Source organism: Octodon degus, unplaced genomic scaffold (assembly GCF_000260255.1).
Source record: "Octodon degus isolate 3935 unplaced genomic scaffold, OctDeg1.0 scaffold00077, whole genome shotgun sequence".
NCBI lineage: Eukaryota > Metazoa > Chordata > Mammalia > Rodentia > Octodontidae > Octodon > Octodon degus.
Window position 1 is genome coordinate 7,136,745 of NW_004524653.1, and position 14,302 is coordinate 7,151,046.

General features: G+C 53.8%; 1 protein-coding gene across 3 annotated transcripts in view; it reads left to right on the top strand.

The window, feature by feature from the left end:
• The first annotated feature begins 1,146 nt into the window (after window positions 1-1,146).
• Window positions 1,147-14,302, top strand: part of Ripor3 (RIPOR family member 3) — a 68,699-nt gene continuing 55,543 nt past the window's right edge. The window contains exon 1 of one of the 3 annotated variants that reach the window (XM_023720801.1): window positions 1,147-1,560. In XM_023720801.1, the coding sequence (XP_023576569.1) occupies window positions 1,558-1,560 (3 nt within the window). In that variant the 5' untranslated portion in view covers window positions 1,147-1,557. The remainder of the gene's footprint in view (window positions 1,561-14,302) is intronic. The other 2 variants (XM_004636037.2, XM_023720800.1) reach the window with 2 other exon arrangements.

The following is a 14,302-nucleotide window of genomic DNA, read 5'->3' on the forward strand; positions in this document are numbered from 1 at the left end:
AGGAAGCCGAGGCAGGAGGATCTCTTAACTCCAAGAATTCAAGGCCAGCCTGGACAACACAGCAACTTTCATCTCAAAAAGGAAAAGAAAACAAAAGTTCTAAGCCCACAGGACACAAGACTCTACTGCATCATCCGGACTCTCTTTCCACTCAGTAATTTGTCCTAGAAATCCATGTCTGTTTGCTCCCTCGAGACAGAGCTCTTTTAGACCACTGTGTGGTGCAGAGTGTGACTCTCGCACATTCTGTTCAGTAAGTCACCACGATGTGCGGCCAACTGCCTGTCGGGTTTCCTGTGCTAAGCGAGCGCCCTGTGCTCCAGTGTGGGTCCACCCTGGCTCCCTGCAAACGTGCCTGAGCGATGCTCTGGCTGCGGGACACGCGCGGTCCTGCTTCCCCGGGGTCTTGCTGAAGACGCTGAGGCGTGTGTGTGCTGTGGTTGGAAGGGGCAAGGAGACAAGAGGAAGAGAAATTCACGTTAAGTGTTGCTTGTCCGGGTGCAGTGCTGGTCAGGCCTCTTCTACCGAGCAATAAATGGGGGTTTTGTTGTGAGTTTGACCCTGTGCAGACTGACAGCCGCAGAGAAGCTGCTCACCCCAGACCTGGATCCCACCTCAAGACACAGAGACCCCCGTGGGTCGCGGGCGCTGCCCACGCACCGATGTAACAGGCAGAGAGCCGAGGCCAGCCAGCACCCTGAGATAATTCTGTGGTTGAAAAGCTGAGAACACGTAGCACAAAAGCCTGACCTTTACTTTTGTGGATGCAGGGTCCAAGGATCAGGCCAAGGGACTTCACTACTGCGGGGAAGTGGGAGGCGCCACCGGGAGAAGGGACTCCGGGGAAACCCAGGACCAGAGGAGGGGTGCGTGGAACATCAGATCCAGCGGAAGAGGGGGACGGTGGGAAAGAGGAAAGCAGGAGTGAGGGAAGGAGGGGAGAGGAGGCTAGAGGAGGGCGGGTGTCCCAGTCTGTTTGTGATTAGCACGCCTGCGGTGCAGAATGGGGTAAACAGAAACCCCCAGGCGTCCCCTCCGCCCCCTCGAAGGCAAAGCAGGAATCAGAGGCTCCGTGATTAATCGTGGAGCGTTCAGGACACGACCACAAACACTTCATGGACTTGAAATTAGCTGCCAGGATGCAAGTGGGGGGTGGGACATCGTGGGGTGGGGGCCCTGCCTGCTGGGGGCCAACGTGGAATTCTCCGGGGCGGAGCGCAGAGTGACACTGACAGGCAATCGGCAGCGACCAGAGAAGCAGACAGCATCCGGGGGAGCGGGACGGCCAGGGGCCCCAAGCAGGCTTCCTGGAGCCCCAGCGCCACAGCCGGGCTCCCACAGCCAGCTCCTGCCAGATAAGGCCCCGGGTGGCTTTATCAGAGCCGGCAGAACACGAGCCTCTGCACCCAAAGGAAGACCAGAGGGCCGGTGCCGGCCGCCGCTGTGGACGGAGTCGCGAAGTCCCGCGGATGGAAGCTGACGCTGGCTCGCAGCAATAGGGAAAGCCTGGCAGCGTGGAGGGCAGCGGAACTCAAACCTGATGTCCAGGGCCGCTGGATGGTGAGTGGGAAGCGGCTCCTCCCTGAGTGTGGTTGTGCTGCAGGCCGCGGGAGGTCCTGCAGCTTCCTGGGGAGCCAACCTGGCTTCCAGAGGGAGGTGGGGAGGAGAGGGGCCGGCACTTCCCAGGTCCCACCGAGGTGCAGAAGGGATCCTCCAGCTGAGGATTGCAAAGTCCTGCTGTGTGACGTTGGGCATGTTCTTTCCCTCTCTGGGCCTCCCTTTGCCCAACTATCTCTAAATGGGGTGGTTGAAGACCATGTTCTCTAAAAGGCTGTTAAGCTGATGCTGTTTCTTGTGCCTGTGCTATATGCCAGGCACCAGGCTGGGCATATTGGGAACTTTAGGTCACGAGTCCACAGGAGTCTCCCTGAGGGCTAAGTATTATTATTGTCCCCATTGTATACCAAGGCCTGGCTCCCTGCTCCCTCACATCCACAAAAAAGTGATGTCGCTTGCTTGGGGCACAAAGCCCAACAGGGGCAGAGATGAGGAATGGACCGAGGTCTCTCTGACCTGACTTTGGCTGAACTTAACCATCCATCCCCAGTGATGTGCATTCCTTGTTCTGTGAGTCTGACTGTCCCAGGATGCAGGAAAGAAGAAGTTGATGGCACACACAGGCATTACCTGCAAAAGGGGGGGGTGAAGAGTGGAAAGGACAGAGGAAGCAACAGGCTGGAAACGGCAAGCAGCCTGCAGCTGTTGGGCTGGTGTGCCAACCCCAGCATGGCCATGGCACCCTGGGAGGGGCCAGGAGCTCCAGGCCCACGCGACGAGTCCTGGTGCAATGGGCTAGCTTGGCAGTATGTTGTAAGAGGCTCCAGGGGTGTGAAAGAAGAGGGTTAATGTCAGGGGTGGGGAGAGCTGGGGGTGGGGAGAGTGGCACATGCCTCGACTAGATTTTGTTCCAAATTTATTTTGCCTTTTCAAAAATCTGTTTCAAATCATCCTGGGCTGCACAGCTCCTTAGGACGAAATAGAGTTGTGAAACACATGCAGTACTTTCCTCATGCCTTCCCTGGGGGAGTCGCACAGTAAGACCTTCGAGGCTATTTGCGTATACACCCCTGCAGCGGTGGCTGGCAACAGCCAGGAGATAAGACACAGATAAAGCCAGCTGTGTCCCTGGCACTGAGAAGGAGGATGCAGTTGATGTCCAAGGGCCAGGATGTCCAAGGCAGGGATGCAGCAGGTGGGAAATCCCTAGGAGGTCAGGCATCTGGCCAGAGGTGAAGGTCCCAACACCCATATGAAGTCTTCTTCTACTTCCTTTGGAAAATTCCACCTTGCAGCAGATCTGCATGGGTTACGGCCCTCCTTTCCTATCTGGACCTTACTTGGAAGCCCCCACCCCAGGGATCAATGGAGACTTGAGTTGTGGGTGGCCTAGCTCCTGTGAGGAGCTGATGTGACCTCCCCCTGTCCCCTCTTTGGAGTCCTGGGAAGCTGGTCGGTTGGTCACCCTGCCCAGATCTGACCTGGATTTTGGGACCTTGAGCAAGTCACTTCCCTTTTTGCAAACTCAGTTTCCTTATCTGTAAAACAAAAGGATTATCATAGGAAATGTGTGGGATCTCCTGAGGCTCTGGTTGGAGGACACCTACCGCTCCAAACTAGGTGAGCAGGGGTGAGAGTAAGAGACAATCTGAGAGAGCAGGAAAATCTCCCCTGGAGGTCCCCAGAGCACTCACGAGCGAGAGCTTATGGGTCACTGGAGGTAGGTGAGACTTGCAGAGACAGTGGAGGGCCTGTGTATCAGTGACCTCAGCGCTGATGTCAGAGGCAACAGCCCTAGGGCCCTGTAGCCCCTGCAGAGCCTCATGGGTGACCTCAATCATGGTTTCTATGCAGAGGAGCTGCTGACTGCAGGGCCCCCACACTCATCTTTAGGAGCTTGGTGTGTGTTCTCCTGTCCCCCAGTTCTTTCTGGGGAGCTCCCAAAGTGGACATCATCTAGGCCCACAATCTGGTCTCCTGCCCTAGTTGCTGTTCCTCCCTTCTCTGAGCAACTTGGAGAAGCTCGCTGCCCACCCAGAGCACACCAGCATCCACGGGGGCTTCCCAGGCTGCCTGCTCTTTCTGCCTGACTGCTCTGGCTCTGGGCAGATGTGTGGATGGCAGCCTCCTCCCCACTTGGCTCCATCCTGGGCCATGCGTTCCTGGGCACTGTGTTGTGCTGGCACTGGCGCCTGTTTGTGCAACCATTGAAGGCCGACTGTCAGATTTTTAGGAATTTGGTAAGCTGGGTTTTTTTTAATTAAATTTTTAATAAACTTTCAATTAAGGAAATTATACTTTCTCAAAACATGACTAATACTCAAAGTGTATAGCTTCCCACTTTTTTTTTTTTTTGGCAGAACCGGGGATTGAACTCAGGCCCTTGCACTTGCCAGGGAAGCACTTATTCCACTGAGCCATCTCCCCGGCCCCTATTGTGTCCCACTCTTTAAAGCATTTGATTTTGGGAGCTGGGCTTGAACGCAGGCTCTCACACATGCTAAGCATGTGCTCTACGACAACCTCACCCCAGCCCCAGGAGACCACACTTAGCTTTTGCCAGAGCTCCCAAGGCCACCTACACCTCCCTTGTCCACCAGTGCACTGCTGCTCAACCCTTCCCAGCTCCGTTTTCAGAAATTTCAGCTTGGTAACTTGCAACCGGCCATGGCAGGGGTGTTTGCAGGACGGATACTGACCAAGAGTTATGGCTTGGGACTTGATGGGTTGTTTTGTAGATTTTCTGGATTTGAGAACGTCAGGAGAAAAAGCTGATGAGGCCAATGAAACCCGAAAGTGTGTCGGGTCTGGCTGAGGCACTGGGATCGCACCAAGGGGCAGGGTGCTAGATCAAGGCCAAGGTGAACAGCTCAAGTTCTGACGTGTTGGTCTCACCCCCACCTTGAAGCGCAGGAAAGCAGGAGTCAGTCTTCCTGAAGAGCCACATCCCTTCATCCGCGGTAGTGATAGGGGAATCCAGCTGCAGGAGCCGGGGCAAAACCCAATGTAGGCATGCTGTGTGAATAAACTGATCCTATGTAACCTACTGAAGCACGTTTTATTTTTGTTGGTAAGTTGCATGCTTCACATCCTTTACAGTGACACCCTTTACAATGAGCTAGACATATATGTGTATATGCACACCCCCACATGCATATATGTGAACATACACACGTGCGCACGCACATATACACACATACTGCCCTGAGGAGTTGGTTGTGGAGCCCTTACCAGCACCCTGATTCCTCAGCACTTTGCTTGTGCCCAGGGTCTCTGAGGCCCTATTGTGGACAGACCCTGCGAAGGCTCATGCACAATTCCTTCCACCTCCTTCTTTTGCTTAAAATGCCTCTTGGGTCCCATGCGCCAGATGCACACAGAGGCCGGGCAGGCACATGAGATAGTATCCACCCTGGTGGCACATGGGATCCAGGCTCAGCCAGCAACACAAGCCCTGAAACGTGTCCTTCCTCTGTTGCACTCGCCACCCCTGCATCCCTGGGTGTTTCCAGGGTCCCAGCAGCAGCAGCAGCAGCCCTCCAGCCATTCTGTTCTGATCCAGGCCTTGCTCCCGCCGTTTCTTATTTTGCTGTGCACAGAATGATGCTCTAATGGAAACGGCATCTTGGAATACGTTAAAGGACCAGAGAGGCCAAACCTGTGGGGAAGTTGAAACAACTTTCTATTTTTAGAAGCCTTCTGAGCCAGGTGGGCCAGTTCCAGTTCTCCCGGCCTGCGCCTGGCCTGGGAGCACTAGAGGAAAATGTTTCTGATTCCCAAGTTCCACCTCTGTGATCACTGGCCAAGGAGGAGGCTGGGAGGGACCTTAGCCCAAAGAATGTGACAGTGACACAGGAGGGGACTGGTGTTGCAGCAGTTCTCAAAGGACGACAAATGGGTGTGTTGTGTGGTTTGGCCCTGGCACCCACCCAGGGGAGCCCCACTCAAAGCCAAGTGTGTACTCTTTGGTCCTTCCCCTGGCCCCTTCATTTTTGTCTTTTGGTAACTTTGATTTTCACAAGTGGAGTTGGGCTGGGGATGTGGCTCAGTTGCAAGGTGCTTGCCCAGCATACATGAGGCGTCGGCACTAAGTAAAAGGAAAACCAAAAGCAAAACCAAAACCTTGGCACGATGGTGCGTACTTCTAATCCCAGCTACTCAAGAGGCTGAGGCAGGAGGGTCACTTGAGCTCACATTTGAGATGGGCTTGGGCAACGTGGCCAGACCCCTGCTAACAAATACCACCATCACCTCCTCAGGGAGGCCTCTCTGACCCCTGTTAAAAATGACAGCCCTGCGTCTTGCACCCCTGGCTTCCCTCTCCCCCTTTCTGGATTTCTCTACTCATGGCCACCTAACATGGAGCATATTTTTCCTTTCCTCCATGTCCCTTTCCAGAAGGTGACTTTGTTTCATTGTTGCCTGCCATGCTCCCTGCTGTGCGCCACAGTAGGTCTTCAGGCAGTGCTTATTAGCACACAGTAGGCACTCCCTAAATGCTTTCCTTCGCCATTGCCAAGGTGACAAGGCCAGCTGGCTCCTGGGAGAGCCCTGGATGTGTTGGGGGCATCCTGAAGCCAAACAAGGGAAAGCAAATGTCTACTCCAGGCAAATATCCAGTTTGGTCGCTGACCTTCACGGCCAGCTCATTGCAAAAGAGGCCAGGCTGATTGAGCTGTAACCAGCACAGGCTGCCCTTGGCCTCATCGAGCCGAGACCACCAGCCACAGGGGCAGTTGCACATAGTGTGTCCAGAACACCTATCCAGAGCGGAGGCTGCTTTGCTGGCTAAAGCCCATTTGTACATTTTGGGAGGTTCTGTTTCTGTTGCCAATTAGTTCTGCTTGAGAACAACTTTTCTCAACGGCAACATATTGGCTGCCTGGCCCAGAGTTCTGTTGATTAGCTTAAAGTCAGGAAAAAAGTGATTTTTCTTTCCTTCCTGTACCCCCAGCCATGAAAACCGACTGCTAGTGATGAAAGGGAGCCTGTGGATCGTTTAGTTTTCCTTGTCATGGCTCCAGGAAAGGCTAGAAAAATAATCCATGGGCCCCGCTGGCTGGACGGAGAGCAGCTGGCGGCCCCGTGCGCCTGAATGGTCCGGCTCGCCTGGGCAGGCGGAGGTCGCCTCCTGCTTCTCCTGCTCACACCTGCTTGGGGCTGGGGCCAGGGGGAGCTGATGGTGGCTGTCTAGCACCCCTCTTCTTTCCCAGATTCGAGAGAGCCCCTTGCAGAGGGGTGCCCTTTGAAAAATAGTGTGGGGCAAGTGGTTCCCAGTGAGATGCTGGTACCCAGTACTGGCACCAAACCCCAGGTCCACCACTGGTAGCCGTGAGCCCTGGGCAACAGACTTAACTTCTCCGTGCCTCAGTTTCCTCCTGGCAGGGGGATGGTAATGGTCCCCGGTCACCAGAGTGGAGTAGGAATTAAATGAAGGTGGGCATGGTGCTGCTTGCCTGGAATCCTACTACCTCGGCCTCTGGGGTGGGAGAACCACAGGATCGAGGCCAGCCTGGGCTATGTAATAAGATCAAAGAAAGAAAGAAAGAAAGAAAGAAAGAGAATAAGAGTTCTGCATGCGCAGCATGTAGGAGGGACCCTGACAAGGTGCAGAGACTCTATGAATCCTTTGCTGTTCTGCTATTTATCCAGGACTTCTCCCTCTTCCTCTGTTGTCACTCGAGTTGTGTGTGTGGTTCTGCTGCGGTAGCTTAACTCCGTCTTCTGCTGATGGGCACGAGATAGGTCCCAATCTTGTTATGTAGTGCAGGCTGGCCTTGAACTCACTACATAGCCCAGGCTGGCCTGGAATTTATGTTGATCCTGTTGCCTCAGCCTCCCAAGTGCTGGGATCACGGGTGTTCGCCACCATGCCTGGCTAGGTTCCAATCTTTTATGGTCACAAGCACATATGAATGACCCAGGGCTTTGCGTCCACCCCTCCCCTGCCGTCAGGTGTGAGAACCCTGTAGTAACCCTGGCTCCAGACTCTCTATTCTGGGGCCTAGGGCTGGTGAGATGGCTCAGTGGTCTAAAGCACCTACTTAGAACAAGCTTAGCAAAGCACAGGGACCGCAGTTCAAACCCCCAGCACCACATGCCAGCCAGCCCCGCCCCCTGGTGGGCTGAGCTAGCCACACACACACACACACACACACACACACAAATAAATAAAATTAAAAAAAAAAAAACCCACAAAAAAATATTCTGGGGCCTGCAGGATGACCAGTGCCACAGGTGCACGGCCAGCCCCAGTCTGGCCTGCAGGTGGCCTGAGCCATGGTGTGGGAGGGGGACAGACTCCTTCTTGACCCTAGAAGAGCGAGCTGCCACAGGACCCCAGATTCCCGGCAAATGCCCTCACAGTGCTCTGCAGAGAGGAAGCCCATGCCATGGAGGTTCTGACTGTCCTTTGGGACCCTTTCCCTCCAGGAGGCCCTGGGCTCTCTGCTCCAGCACTCCTTGTCCTGTCAGCCCCTGGCTTGGCACTCGTGGCATCTGTCTCTGTCCTAGAAGGCAAAATGACTTGTGGTGGAGAGCCTGAGATGGCAAGTCAGGCTGACTTTGATCCTGACATCCTAGCGCCCCCACATGGGGTCCCCAGCCTCTGCACCCTCTTCCAAATGGCAGAAAAAAGGTTGCATCAGCAGGAGCTAACCGGGAGGCCTGCGCAGATCTTAGAGACAGGGTGCGTGCAGAGCCTTGGGCCCTGGCTCTGACTTAAGACATAGCAGCTAGTGCTAGAGAATGTCCTTCCTTGGGGGCACCTGGGCACAGGGACCTGCGGGCAGAGCCTCTAAGTGGAAGTAGCTACAAGGCCTCATGGCCTGGTAACAGTTCCTTCCATGAACTGAGTTTTGGTTCGAAAAAGAGGAGACTCCTGCCACGTGTCTCATGGAGAGAGACGTGAGAGTTAAAGGAGGCAAAGCGCATGGGGCTGTGGGTCCAGCTAATTCGCACTCGATGGTGGTGACTTGGCATTGCTTGTCACCAGCGCTGGTGGTTGTGGCACCCGCCCCACGGGCTACCCAAGGGGCCGTGTTCTGAAGTCCAGGGGTGCCTCGGTGCTTGAGGTCAATGTGTTCTGGGAGCCGCTGTAAGGACCAAGAATAACAAACGCGGAGCTGCTCTGGCTGGAGAAGCTAAGGAGGCCTGAGATACTCGACCCCAAAGTCTTGGCTTTCTCATTGAGCATCAGTCGCGCAATGCATCCTGGGACAAGCATTTCCCAGGTAGATGAGCATCATGTGTGGCAAGTAGCATGGTGAGACTGTAGACTGTGGGGAGGCCCTGAACTGGGACAGGTTCCGCAGGGTTGGTGGGAGAATCAAGTGGGGCAGGGAGATGGGGCTGGTGGTTTGGACTAAATCGGTGGATTGGCTCTGTGAGACGAGGGGCCAGGCGTTACAGCCCCCATCTCATAGCTGAGAAAACTGAGGCTGGGGGAGGGAGCCTCTGCCCACCGCTGTGACAAGAACATGACAATCGGGAGTCAGACCCATGTCCCCTGATTTGCACTCTGACCCTCAGCCCCATGCAGGAAGTGCAGGATGGGGCAAGCACAGTGTCCCTCTGTGGCCAGAACACTCGCGCATTTCTCACATTTTTGCATCTTGGGACAAAGGGTGAAGAAACTCGGATGAACTATTCCTATTTCCTGGTGGAAAAACACTCCGGATTGGGCTGGGTCGTCTTCACCCTCGTGTGGATGTGCTGGTTTGTGCTCTTCTCCATGCTCCCTACTGCTTAGCGACAAGATAGAAAACCAGGGATCCAGGGGCGCTCAGGCTTGGTACAGAATAGGCCCTCTGTGGCCCTTTCTGCTGTTGGATGGTGCCTACCTCCAGTGTACTGTGCCGCTGTCCTACCCCTGCTCGGGTCCACAGATCACTCGGATATCACACTGAGCAGCTGCCAAGCACAGTTTGGCCAACAGCACTGGCGCTGGCTTTGGAGTCTAATGCACCTGGTTTTGTCAGTGCCCAAGTAGTGTGGCCTCGGACCTGCTCTTACACCTTTCTGGCTGTTCCTCATCTGCAGAACATGAAGCAGGACAGCTGGTCCCTGTGAGGACTGAGATGAAGTGGCTCCGTTGCTTGGCACACAGAGTGACTTTGAAAGGGGCACGGAATTCAAGTCTAGACCCAGCCAAGTCCCCTAAAGTCCCCAAGTCTTTGTCAACCTCTCTGTCAAATGGGGTAAGAGTGACAATTACAGTCACCTCCTGTGGTTTGGGGTATTTGCAAGGGTTTAAGTGAATTCACACGTACGATGCGCTTACGAGTGTAGCCTGGACACAGGGGCTGCCTGTGTTCATTCTCTGGGTACATGTAGCAGAGTTCCACAAGCCAGGCAGCTGAAAACAGCAGGCCTTGGCTTTCTCAGAGGTCTGAAGCCTGAAAGCAGGGTGTCTGCAGAGGACTGGAAAGGACAATTCTTTCTTACTCCCTCCTCGTTTCTGGGGCCACCCAGGACTCCTATTGCTCCGTGGCTTGTGGCCCCACCCTGAAGACTCTGTGGCTGTTCTGCGGATGCTATGCCCGTATGGAGCTGCCAGTCCTCAGATTCAGGGACCCCCAGCCTAGGATCACCTCCTTCTAAGTATTCTGTCTGCCAAGACTCCAATTCCAAATAAGGACTCACTCAGTCTCTTGGTAGGCCTGTTTTGGGGGGACATTCTTCAAGCACGCCAGCTGATAAACATTTGCTATTGCTAAACCTCCCTCCATTCAGTAGGTGCACCGAGAGTGCCCACCGCCGCACTCCTGCCCTTCTTTCTCCTGTTTTCTGCTCCCCACAATCCTAGGAACTGGCTCCCATGATTGTTTCTGCAGACCAGAGAGATGAACTACTTACTCAAGCTCACACAGCAAGTGAGTGCTGGACTTAAGACTGGTTCTTTGAGCCGAGGTATAGCTCTGTAGCACAGTGTCTACCTGGCAAGCACAAGGCCCTGAGATCGAATCCCAGTACCCTTCTCACCCCCCACCCCCCAAAAAAAGGACTGATTCTTTTCTGTCTGATTGCTCTAAAGCTGGCCAGATTTTGAGAGCTTACAATTGCATTTTAGGAGCTGGGACTTGGCTGGGGTTTTCCCTACAGGAGACGTAGTACTTTCCTGGCCCGCGCCTCTGTCCAGACACATCTCTGTGAGCAGGCAATGTGCGTGTCTTTACCAATGGGACGGGGCCAATGTAAAGCTGCAGCCTGGTCTCCTGGGCCTGGCTGTCCTGCGGGTTGCAAGCCAGTTTGGACTCCGTTCCTGTAGGCATGCCTCTCTGACATCTGGGCATACCTGGGGGCATATTCATTGGGTCTGTTCATCTTTTTTTTTTTTTTTTTTGGTTATACCAGGGAACAAACTCAGGACCTTGCGCTTGGTAGGCAAGCACTTATTCCACAGAGCTATCTCCCCAGCCCTGGGTCTGTTCATCTTCTTAGGTTGCCCAGGCTGGCTGGAACTTGCCATTCCCTTGCCCCAGCCTTACAAGTGCTGGGATTACCGTCGTGTGCCCTCCGTGTGTGAATGCCGACTTGGGCCATGCTGGAAAATGGTCCAGGAGGATGTGGTTTATCTGCCATCGAGACAGTGTGATGAAGTGCTTGCAAAGCACGTTTCTGTCAGACCAGAGAGCCCTAACCTCTCAAACCCAGCCCAGAAAAGGCCCTTAGAGGATGCGTCTGTTGCTTGGATGCAGAACACAGAGCAGAGGCCGGCAGGGCTAATACAGGCTTGGCAAAGACAGACGACTGTGCCACAGACAATGTGCTGCGGTTTGCATTCTAACAGGCCGTGTAGCAGAGCGGAAGTGAGCTGCTTGGGCTGGTGGGAGGTGTGTGCAGTTAGATCTGGGAGAGAGAAAGAAACGATTGAATTCCCAGCGACTGGGGCTTTGGGGCCAGGAAGCAGTTGCTCGGTCAGCAGTGTGAGCTGGTGGGCAGGTTGGAGGCCCCTGAAGATGCTGTGTGTGGGTGGGGAGGTGTCCCAAAGGGCAGAGACAAGCTGCTCACATTTTCTGGGGGTGTCCGGCAGGTGGGTAGGAGGCAGCCAGGTCCCAGGGCTCATGACCTGCCTGGGCTCACGTCCTGCTGGGCCTGAGACGGCCCCCCTATAGAACAGGGTTGTGACAGGGTCCATTTCAGAGGGATGCTTGGGGGTTGGTGTGCTGGTGGGACTTGGTAGTTTGCATGAGATGCTAATGAGAACCTTTATCTTGTCACAGTGGTGACTGGTAGTGTGTACAGAGCAGCTGAGGTTAAGTGTCACTGTCATCTGGCTTCTAGTGCCCACTCTGAGGGTGGCTGGGAGACTGTTACCACTCAGGCTTTCAGCATACTTGGTGCTGCTGTTGGTTGTCAAGTGCCTAGCTGTGGAGGGTGCTGTTGTGGGGCAGACTACGAGGTGCTGGGATTCCCTCCAGGCCTCCACCTGCTCCAGGTGAGCTGCTGTGGGCTGGCCTGTGGCCACTGGGGGGGGGTCTGTCTTCACCTGCCTCAGGAGTGAGGGCAGGACAGGCAAAGGCTACTCTGTCCCTTTAGCCTGAATGGCAGGGAAGATGGGCAGGAGGATAGGACAGACATCCACTTCAAGGCCAGCCTTCGGTGCAGGAGTAGCCACCTGCCATCCTAGGGATCACGTGGTCCTGGCTGGGGAATGGAGGACCTCACGCTTGTCAGGGCTTCCCATGCTGTGAGCTGTACCTGGGTGGACAGTTTGTCATCTCCACTCAGACTCTGGCACCTGGGACAGTTTGAGAGCTGTGGCCCGGCCGCTCCCTTTGTCCCTGTGTCCCCTGGGCTGACTGCCGAGGGAGCTGTGGCCCGGCCCTGGGGCTGAGGGCAGCTGGCTGTGGCCTTCCCACAAGGTTGATTTCTGGGCTATCAAACGGCATTGGTTTGTTTTCCCCGAGGTGTCAAGTCCGCCAACTTTTGGGCAACAGCATCTCCATTGCCAGCCAAGAGAACATAGTCCACAAAGAAAGGATGGAGAATCCAGGGACAGGGTGGCTGGGAAGAAGGCAAGGATGTGGGGTGCTCCATCACACCCACTCAGTGTGTTCCCAGCCCCTGACTCCTGCAGGCTTCCACAGACCACAGGCAGATCTGGTCCTTTCAGCCCTGGGCTGGGTCAAGTGAGAGCGAAGGGGCTTGGCCTTGATGCAGAACCTGCCCAGGGGGACAGCTGATCACCTGGCCTTGGGCAGAACAAGAACCCTTCCCAGCCCCATGCTCGGATTTCCTTTCTCACTCTGTGATCTCACTGCTCCAGCCAATGGCCTCTTGCTTTCATTCATTCACTCATTCACTCATTCACTCATTCATTCATTTACTCATTCATCCATCCATGCATTCTTTTTTTAAAAAATGTATCAGCTATTTAATTAGGTTCTTAGTAAGAAACTTAAAACACTAGGAACAGCTTTGATTTTTGGTAAAATCTGTGAGTCTACTGCTTTCTGATCTACCTTGTGCTGCTGTGAAATCTGGTATCTCTCTTTCTCAGTGTCGAAGATCTTACCCTCCTGGTGTCTGGGTTTCCAAAGCTGCTTCTTCTTCTTCTTCTTTTATTTTTTTTTTTTTAAAACTTTATGTATTTATTTTTATTTTATTTTTTTGGTGGAACCGGGGATTGAACTCAGGCCCTTATGCTTGCCAGGGAAGTGCTTATTCTACTGAGCCATCTCCCTGGCTCGTGCTTCTTCTTGAAGTAGGCATCAGTGAGGTGTTTGGGGATTTTCACTTTGCTGATATCAAGTTTTGTAGAGGTGGCAATGACAAATTTCTGGTGTGTTCTTCACAGAGGAACACAATTAAGGCTAGGAGGCCCAGTCACAAGTGGCAAGCCACTGGCCAACTGCTTCAGGAAGACCAGTCTCTTGCCTCTGACGCCCGGTGAGGATGACCAAGATGGTGCCAGGAGTGATGCTAGCTCGAAGTTTCCGCACATGCTGACTGAAGGGTTTCTCGCCGTGGCTCAAGAGCTTTCGGGGCACACCTTCAGTAGGGTAGTACGTAGGCATTTTTCGAAGCTTAACTACCCGGGTACCACTGACTGGTTTTGTGACTGTAGTAAGAACTTTCTCCTTTTTCTCTCAACCTTCAATTTAGCAGCTGTGTACGTTCTCTTATACAAAGCCTTCCTGGAATACCTAGTGGACTGGGAGTACCTACCAGTTCTTCTAACCAGGACAATTTTGGCTGTAGTGCAGCTGCCCCTTCTTGGACTTCTTTTAGCCTTCACCTTACCCTTTTTACCAGTACCCCGACAGCAGCCTTCTTGGCTTCGGTTTTCTTCTCTGTGGTGTCTGGTTTCTCAGTTTTCCCACCTGCCATCTTTCAAGATGGGTAAGAGTCATCCACGCATTTTCTTGCACCTCACAATGAATCCATAAGGGGGCAGGTGCTACGCTATGCCATTGTTAGACCAGCTGCGCACACAACTGTGTGGCACAGAGCTAATAAAGTGCCATTGGTTGTCACTTACTGCACATCTGGTGGCCCCAAAACATAGTGGTATAAAACAGCATATGTGTGTTTTTTCTCATGGTTTCTGTGGGCCACAGACCCAGGTGTGGCTCCCCTATGTGTGGGGTCTTTTAAGAGGCTGCTGGCAGGCCTTTCGGTCCTCTCCTGCGTGAGAGCAGATGGGGGGCCCTGAGCTCAGTAATAAAAGGCTTTCTAAATTCCAAAAAAAAAACCTGATGATTTTTTATCTGATAATTTAGAATTAACCTGAATTTAATGG